At 41.3% G+C, this 9,536-nt stretch overlaps 1 protein-coding gene across 1 annotated transcript in view; it reads left to right on the top strand.

Annotated features, from left to right (window-relative positions):
- The first annotated feature begins 3,444 nt into the window (after window positions 1–3,444).
- LOC120539530 (dihydropyrimidinase-related protein 2) overlaps window positions 3,445–9,536 on the top strand; it is a 174,167-nt gene continuing 168,075 nt past the window's right edge. Inside the window, exon 1 of the mRNA XM_039769677.1 lies at window positions 3,445–4,130. Within this exon, the coding sequence (XP_039625611.1) occupies window positions 3,876–4,130 (255 nt within the window). The 5' untranslated portion in view covers window positions 3,445–3,875. The remainder of the gene's footprint in view (window positions 4,131–9,536) is intronic.

Here is a 9,536-nt window from a genome sequence, read left to right as displayed (position 1 = left end):
AATGCCTTGAGACTAAAATGCTGCCACTTGTGCCACTAATCACCTTACAGTAGTTTGCAATGTTTGAATCAAACATTTCAGTTTAGAAAAAGACGTGAAACATGGAGAAGGGCAGGTTGGAACTCAAAGTTTCCACACTTGCAATTTCAAATTTAGTGTAGTCTGCTTGTGGTCCTTCTTGTCCCCTCCTTTCAAAACACTATTCATTGATAAAAAAGATTAGAATGACAAAACCAAACCCTCTCTTTCATATATATATATATATATATATATATATATATATATATATATATATATATATATATATATACTGTACAATATATATGTTATCTGCTTTATTATTTATTGTAGATTGTTTTAGGAGAGTGAAGACTTTTTAAAGTAACTGAAGCATTTAACTACAAATATTTTCCTCCCTTCAAATGATTTACCTGGTTTCACAGACGTCTAACAAAATTTTAATATGGGAAACTGATGTATAACAGCAAATGTTTTATTACCAAAAAAACGTTTTTCTAATTTTACTGTGAGATAAACATCTTATCTGGCTACGCAGAGCTGCAAATCTATTATAGACAATGATGCAAAATAAATTATTGATTAAGGAACTCAACAAATGCTAATCAAATTATGTTGCCAGGATGTGATCATACAGATCAATAGCTTGGACGTTTCCGAGTCATCTAATGCATCCCTAATTGTTTCCTAATCACATCTAACATTTTTCTGAAAACACCTAGAAGCCATTTGGTGTGCTGGTGCACACATGTACTGTCCGTCTAATTGGATTTATCTACTGACCAAATGACCAGTTAACAGGCTACTATTTATCTAACTGTTGGTGAGTAGATGTGTTGAATGGTGAGGCGGCCTTGCTGCGGTCGATGGATTAGTTCATTCAACCTTGACATTTCTTGAACGTGCGTTTACCCATCCATCAGTTTTTTTGTACTCGTCTATCCAATTCAAAGTTGTGTCAAGTGTGATCCTTTCCAGACAGCGCACTGCAAGACAGCGACAAACCAAAACAACTTCACCCTCAGATGCACACACTCACGTCAAACGTTTAAAACTGCAGTGATCAGCAGGTGATCAGAAGTAGAGAACTGCGAGATTTCACATACTGATTTTTGCATCTAGAATCTTGGTCGAGTTAGCCATTACATTGCTGGGCTGTCAGTTTCTTTACTGAGAGACGTAAACGGTTATTTGATGGAGCAGTTTACGAGTCAGCCGTGCGCTGTCATGGCTGTGCCGACTAGTTCGTGGTGCTGAATGGACAGCGCCTTACTTGCGCGTTGTTGTAACCTTCGAAAACAGATGGCGGGGCTCAGCATAGAAACGCCCGCTGTAGACCTCGTCTTAGGACCTTCTATATTACATGCGACACAAATACCACGAGGACACACGGTGCATATGAAACATTATTTGCCTAACATCGTTAAGACCTTGTTGTTAACGGTTAGAAAATGCATTGTAGGCTTCGTAATGTACACTACCACATCACACGATCTGCTTTGACTCATTCATTTTGTCGTATCCCACAACGTGGAAGTGGAAGGTCTATCCTGGCAATATTTGACGCAATACAGCCGGACACACTTCGGTCCTTCGAAATGGACCTACTAGTGGTAATTACATTTGCAATCTCCTACTATCCACATACACAGATCTTTGGGATGTGGGGAAAAGCCGGGATCCTCGCAGAGAAAAAACCACACAGAGATCTGTCCAGATCATGATTCAAATTCTCGACCCTGGGGCTGTGCGACGGATGTGCCTCTGTTTACTTACAACATCGTTAAAAACTGACCGATTTCTTATTTTGTATTAAAGAAAACAAGAAAAGTGTCTCCAGGAAAAAAAATAATACATAATTACCGCTCCTCATTCGTACGAGATCGGTGTTTTAACCGAAACCTTCAGAAAATAACGCCGTACAGTTCGCTAGATTCTGCTTTATGTTGCCATGCTGCATTTAGCATTTACTTTTAAACAGGAAAACAAGTGGCACATAAAGACCTGGGTGGTATCTTACTGTATTCCTCTGCTTTAAATAAGAGTGTTAGTTTTTTGTTGTTCTTTATTTCGCCTTTTACAATTTCTTGTATTAGTAATTTGTTAGTCTTCGCATACAGCCATTGTACAGCGTCAATGGAGCAATTGAAGTTTAAGGGCCTTGCTCAAGGGCCCAGCAGAGTAGTATCACAGGGGAACCATATTTCATTCTCATAAGAACCATTCACATAAAAGTTTATTTATTTACCCGTAACTGATTCCACAAAGATGCTCTAGAATGCCATCAGCGTTGCCCTGGAGGTTGCCTGGGAAAGCCGCTTCTCCCCAGAACTGTATGATTTTATGAGAGAGAATGGATGAATTTCACAACACCTCAATATTTAAATTGCTGATGCTTTCTCAGTTGAAAAACATCATAGTCCATTCCAATGCATTGAGGTGTGACGTTTTATCAACCAGCAGAACATCTCACTAAGCTATTATTCTTCCAGTTTGAATATACCAATTAGAAAATAGCACTAAAACTGCCCCAATATCTTAATTAAATGCTGGCACTCTCAATGGTTAGTTGTAGATTCACTTTCCTCTTTGTTTTACAAAATCTGCTATGCCTTTTAAACACTGAGATAAGTTTGTTTTCGAAAATGGATGGATAGACTTTGCCCTATTGTTAACTAAAGACTAAAGTGCCTTGCCTAACTGCAGTTTTCATTCTGCTCTTGTGTTGTACTTTCTATGTTAATGGCTCAATATTGATTTATTTATTTATTTGAATGGGTTTGTAACTCCAACTCCTGAGTCTCGTTTGAAAATGGATGGACTGCTGACATTAGAGTTCCGCAGCCTTCTGGGATTGTGATGATGGCTTCCACGAAAAAGAAAAGTTTTGATTAAATGCGAAGAGGCACTCCCTGATTTTCAACACATTTCAATATAATTATCAATAGTGGCCTTAAGTAGATGAGTCACCTTTTATCTCGGATCAACTTTGGCTGTTATTTTTATTGTATGATACTCTATAATAATAATAATAACAATTAAAATCACACCCACCACCATCAATCCTCGGAACAATAAATATGTACTTTTGTGTTTTCTACATAGCAAAGAATAGCGCATGCTAGTGAAAGGGTGTAAACGTAAAAATAAGTGATGTAAATGTCCCTTTTGTTCTGAATCCCCCAGTCTTTACATTTTCGCCACTTACCCTATTCGGATCCAGTTAAGCTCCCAGATGAGAGCTGTTCATCGTGTCAGACCTCGCGTCATGCGGGCGCGCCATCGAGACTTCCCGACGCCCCTAGACGCGCGTGCTTGTCGGTTGCTCCCCTCCACCGCCACGGCTGATTGATAGCCAGAGTGGCTTGTGTGGCGTGTGCGCGCGCGGGCGGGCGTGCGGGCGCGCGCGACTACGCGATTCCTTGTCCGACTCGCCTGCTGGGAAGTTCGCGTCCCATCTACCCTGTTTGGCCGCTGCCGACAGCTTCCACCCCAGTGACAGTGCTCATTCTAGTTATTCATCATACTAACCGGTGGATTGTCGCACCTCGCTGGCTGTAGTCAGGAAGAGGCAGCTTAAGGAAGAACTGTGAGAAGCGTAGTGACTGTAGAGCAACAGATAAGAAATCACCGAGAAAGACAGCAGGGCAAGGCGGCAGGGTTGCTTAATACATGTGCCGAGACATTAGGGAGAGAGCGACGTTGCAGACAGGTGCTTTTTTTGACGCGCCGACGTCGTGCCTCAGGTAACGCTGACACCTCTGCCGCCTACACGCGTTCGATCCGCTGCCCCTCGTGTTCCCTTTTGTCACACTCCTGTTTCCTCTCAGGCGTGCACGCCGTCTCCCTGTGAAGTCATGTCAAGCACCGAGGAGGTTCCTGCGTTTTTCAAAAACCTAGGCTCAGGCAGCCCTAAACCGCGACAGAAATTTTGTGGCATGTTTTGCCCCGTGGAAGGCTCCACGGACAACAAGACACTCGATCTGGACTCGCTAGCCGGATCGAGGGGCAGCAGAGTCATCGCCCAGCAAAGGGACATCTGCCAGTCTGGCAGGCGGCTGGAGATCCGTAGAGGCACGGGCAAGGAGGTCCTGCAAAATCTCGGCGAGCAGGTAGGAAAAAAAAAAAAAAGAGTGAAATGTAAGCTGCTGGGGAGTCACAATGGTGCTGCTGCTGTGGGTCGGCTCGTTGTCGGGAACGATGGAGCCTCCCAGGGAAGAGAGGCCAAGCGAAGACGGAGGCCTTGTAGCGGGTGTGTGGGTGGGTGGGGTTGCATGCCTAATTACTAAAGCCCTTATATTTTTCTTTCATTGTTTACAAGCCAAAACGAGCACCTTGTATTCAGATTTATGTAAATAAGTCCTGCACCCGCCCATTTAAGTATTTCTCGGAGGGGTGCAACAGGTGCCATGGGCCAGTGTGGTTAGGTGCTGAAACAGGGTCTGTTGTGACTTTGACTTCAAGCAGGTTATTTCAGTGGGAAAGGCTATGTCAAGTGGCGAAAGGAGTTTGCAGTAATTCCAGGGAGGGGCTGCAGATGAAAAGAATCCAGATCCTGCTGATGTGCTACATGCTGTTTTCTACTGCACCAGTACCAACAGAACAGCTTGGCAAGGGATTGTATTTATCTTTGCATATTTGCTATTTTTCTTTCGTGAAGGAGGTTAACACTGTCTCAGTTAATAATGTTGAGGCGATAAATCCGAAATTCTCTGGATCTGTAGCCATTCATTTGGAAATTCAAATGTAAGGAGAACTGCCTTTTAAAAGAAAAACAAAAATTCCCTCCTTTGTAACTCCCTTAGTGCTAGTTTAATTGGTACCCCTTCAGTATATTATCCCAGTATAAGTGGCTGGAAGTGTATAATGAGTGATGGGCTGGAGCGCAGTTCAAGGCTGGTCTCTTCCGGGATAGGCACTCGCTACCAGTGACACTGAAAAAGTGGGTTAGAAACTGACTGGAAGCAAAGTGGATATTTAGGTAGAGCAATGACAGTTAATACTAGTGATGTGCTATTATAGGGTGCTACCAGATAAACCAGTTAAAGCTAAAAAACCCACACAACTGCTAGGACCTGCAAAAGCAAAAGCAATGGGCTTTTCTTTTTTAAACCTAGTGAGTTCTCACAAGGAGCCCCTTAGTATCTTAAACATAACTTTAGCAGTCTGGCTGCTTCTCACTCTCTTGGAAAGCTTTAAGTGTCATTTCTTAACCATTTTGTAAGATGAATGAAAGAAAGAAATGAAGAACACAATTTCTTGTGCATGTCTTTTAACTTAAGTTGTATATAGGATTTTCTTTGAAATGTTTTTTTTTTTGACAAGATTTTCTTAAAAATTACGGACATGAATTCATGGACTGCGCTTCTATATTGTAGTGAAGATTAAATAAAAATGGGGGTTATTGTGACCAGCAGCCAGTGGCATTATTGTAATTCTGGCACTGTTCCTTCAGTTTAGATCATGTCTTGGTCTTTTATCTTGTTACCTTGTAAAGCATTTTGAGATGGGGTGTTCTGTGAAGAATGCTTTCGAAAATAAAGATTTATTTAAATTACTGCCTGAAGTGGATATTTCATATTCATTTTCTGCAAGACTAATGTGAGTGGCTATACATGCATAGAAACTGAAATATATGTAATGCATTTTACAGAAATGAAATGAAAAATGGCAGGGAGGCCTGCTGGAACAACCCAATAAAGATAATGAACCTTTAGAATAATATAACCAAGACACAAAATTCTTGTCAATATCGGTGTTATTAATTAGACCTTTATGGAATGAATTTTCATTGGTCATAAATGAACTTGAGTCTTTGATAGGGTGGGGCAGATGCCTTAAATGTCCAGCACCCTTCATTCATATCCTGCACCCAGTCTCTGACTTTGTGGAAACTATACATGCTCCCAGTGCTTATGTGGGATTTTTTTCCTAGTACTCCAGTTTTTCATCTCTATCTGATAGTCAAGTTACGTTAATTAGCCAGTCTAAGTTCTCTTTATATGGGGGTGTGTTAGTGGACCGCATGATAGACGGACGCCCCTGCCTAGGCTTGGTCCTGCCTTTCGCCTAATGCTGCTAGAACAGACTCTGGAACCCCCCATACATCTAAATAGGATTAAGTGAGTAAGAGAATATTTTATTTAATAAAGCACTGCATCGAAACTTCACTAGCTGAGTTACCCAAAGTTTCTAGGAAAAACATGCAGTTGTTCGGTGTAATAGAAATCAGTAAAACGTTTTTATAAAGATATATATTAAGTGTTTTTTTGTGGAATGGTATGACCACTAACCTTAAGCATTCAGCTGTAGCCCAAAGAAGAATGTGAATTAGAATTCCACCTTTGGGCTTTGAAAGGCTGCAGACACTCACTTGCATATTCTATAATCCTGCTTTCTCCATAGGCGGCCGGCCCTGTGCGTTTCCCTCTTGGCAGCATACGAGGATTTGTTCTTGGTTGTATGTGTGACAGCTCTGTTTATTTCTTTCCACTCCTTACAGATTACTTTTGATTCTCCTAACGTGACTCTCTTTCTCTTGCCTGGTGATTAGTGTACAGGGCATGTGGGGGTCCTACTAAGTGCTCCTCTGCCAGCTCACACGTTGTGCTCTCTATCTTGCCCTTTTTCCACCATGTACTCACTAGTATGGATCTCATAGAACTCTCTCCTTCATTTCTTCTGGGACAGAGACTGTTCCAACCCCCCTGTGGCATCCTATATTCTCAAATGTAAGGTTAGTTCCAGACAGCCCAACGACCAGCACACCCAGTTCAGATCTCCACATAGACCTTATCCTACGCCTCACCCCCATCCTCCGCTAGTTATGCCCTCCTTGTATTCCTGACACTTTTCTTCATGTATCCTGGCACAACGCTTCTGCTTTTGGTCTCACATGTCACTTGTCATCTGCTTTTTTAGTTTATTTTTTTAAATATCCATATATATCCTCAAACCTTCTTTCTTTTACACATTTTAGTTGTTACTTAATTCCCATCAATGTAAATAATTCTGTCAGTGAGAGCCAAACTAGTTCTTCTTGTTGGTGGGCCCCCCACGTGTGTTACTGTGGACAGTTGACACTCCTGCTTCTGTAATTTAATTTATCTCGAAAAGTGCATCATGAATTAGCAGTTTCAGTTGAAGTTTCAACTAGTTTTGCCTAACTGTTTGTTTAAGGCCTGGTTTCCTGCTATACCTGATGCTGTTTTCTGTTACTGATGCCCTTTTTCATTTTGATGGTATGGTCCCGTCATGATCCCTTTACTGTCCTTTTCTCTGGACGTGGCTTTATATCATTATATCTACCCCTTTGGCTCAGTTTGGAATAGGTTGAGTTAGGGTGGGTTGAGCTACTTTTATGGTTGATTCTTCTTATGTTTGTTATTGTTTTTGATTTAATGAAAAAACATATTACATCAGAGCATTAGGATACCTAACATTAGAATTTTTTTTGCCTTTTAAGACTTTTGAGCATGCTGCATAAAGTTACTATTAAAGGTAGCATGGTGTCTGCAAATCATTGCAGAGGCAAAGCATAATAGAAATCATTATTATTATTATTATTATTATCGACCTTCAGCTCGATCCCGAGCCTTGGTGACTTGATGGATGAAAGATCTGTAGGAAGTTTGATCATGTGCAAGTCCAGATAGGTCTACCAGGGTCTTCTCTGCCGTTATTGTGATTGTGTCGAGCCATCGAGTTGGTGGTCTTCCTCTTTGCCTTGTTCCTTCTGTTCTTCTGCCATGATATCCTTCTCCAGTCATCAATCGCTCTCTTCATATAATATGTCCAAAGTAGGCAAGATGTAGCCAAGTCATCCTTTATACGAGTGACATGTCTGGCTTCCAAAAATGATTTGTTTGTTCTTCTGGCCATCCATGGTATTCTCCAGCACCACATTTTGAAGGCGTTGATTCTTCTTCTATCTTGTTTCTTTATCGTCCAGGTTTCGCATCCGCATATATAATGAAAAATTGAAAGACTTAATAGACGAAATGATACTTATGTGTGATTACAGGGAAGAAGGCCTATTGTGAGCTGCAAGGCGTGCAGACACAGCAACCCCTGCTAGTGATGGTTTTTTGGTAAACCAGTGCAAGCATCTACAGGATGATGTATGGAGGTCAGGGGGCACAGGAGAGCATTTGTGTGCTTTCATTCAGTACATATGGAAGTTCAAATGCTCTTCTTATTCAGATTAAGGCCTATGCATTTTGGGTCAGTCTGCAGCTGATGTAAAAGTGTCTTTTGGTTATTCGGTAAAAATAAAGTTAAATACTTTACAGATGTGAGGAAGCAGAGAACGGAAGAGGGAATGATCGTAGTTGGGGTGAGAAGGCCAGAACTGGTGTTTTATTGTATTTAAAGAAATCACACTGAAATGATTTGCTCAGGCAAAAGTAAACATTTTGGGCTTAAGTTTCCTTTTCCTGTGGACTAAATCAAATCTGTTTAACTGTATGTACTCACACATTATCCATACCCAGTCAATCCCACTGAAACACACAGCGTTCTTCATTATGTACAGTATATATTACATTTGAGATTGATGTTATTTGTAATAGTAATGTATTTAGTAATGTCCACTGTAAAATAAGTACAAGAACACCGTCAAAGGTTTGGGGGGATCCTCCATATACTGTCACACAAAAAAGGAAATGACGTCTTTACAGACCGAGTTCAAAACAGAACTGATTCAAAAGAAAATGGGGGTGGTACATACAGTTAGATTTGCAGGAAGAGATGCTACGAAGAGGTGGGATCCTGAGGATGGGAACTGAAAGTGGCATCATGAAGAGGTGGGTCTTGAGGAAGGGAGCCAGAAGTGATGTTTTTAGGTGGATTCTTCAGTTCTGCCGGGAGAGAGGAAAAAAGAGTTAGAGGGCAGTGCCAACTCCTGGTTTGGTGGGTAACTGCATCTATTTGAGCCCATAAACTGTCTCCCAAACGCACGTGTGTAACACCACCTTATCACAAATCATGGGGTACACACTGAGTTGACCTTTGTGACACACACATCTGCAGTGATAATCGTGGTGTTGACTTCTGAAAACGTCTGTTCATGACAATCTCAGGGAGCAAAGATGGAAGGGTTTCTTGATTTTGGTGCACCACAGAAACAGCAGTTCACCACTTTTTCACTCCTTGTTGAATTGTGTGTTTCGCATTTGCAACGGCAGCAGAGCTTTCCTCTGAGAGTCCCTCGTGTTTTAGCTTGAAGGAGTCTGTGTATGAACATATGGCTCTGCAGACTGGAATACTCTGTTCCAAAGAATATGACATGTCTTCTATCCAGCAGGCTCACAGATACTATAAAAGATATCACCCAGAAGTGCAAAATTGGTACAGTAGTTTGGGAATACAAAGTAGCACAATGTAAATTGTTTGACATTATAAAATAATCCAAGCAACCATTTTATGGCTTCTCTGGAGATTTTGGTAGCGGGATGTGCTAATGAGGGTAGTTTGTACTGACCTGAGCAGCATAAGTTGTGTTGAATTTAAAGGATCAT

Source organism: Polypterus senegalus, chromosome 11 (genome assembly GCF_016835505.1).
Source record: "Polypterus senegalus isolate Bchr_013 chromosome 11, ASM1683550v1, whole genome shotgun sequence".
NCBI lineage: Eukaryota > Metazoa > Chordata > Cladistia > Polypteriformes > Polypteridae > Polypterus > Polypterus senegalus.
Note: the sequence above shows the minus strand (reverse complement) of the source record. Positions and strands in the feature narration are given on the sequence as shown.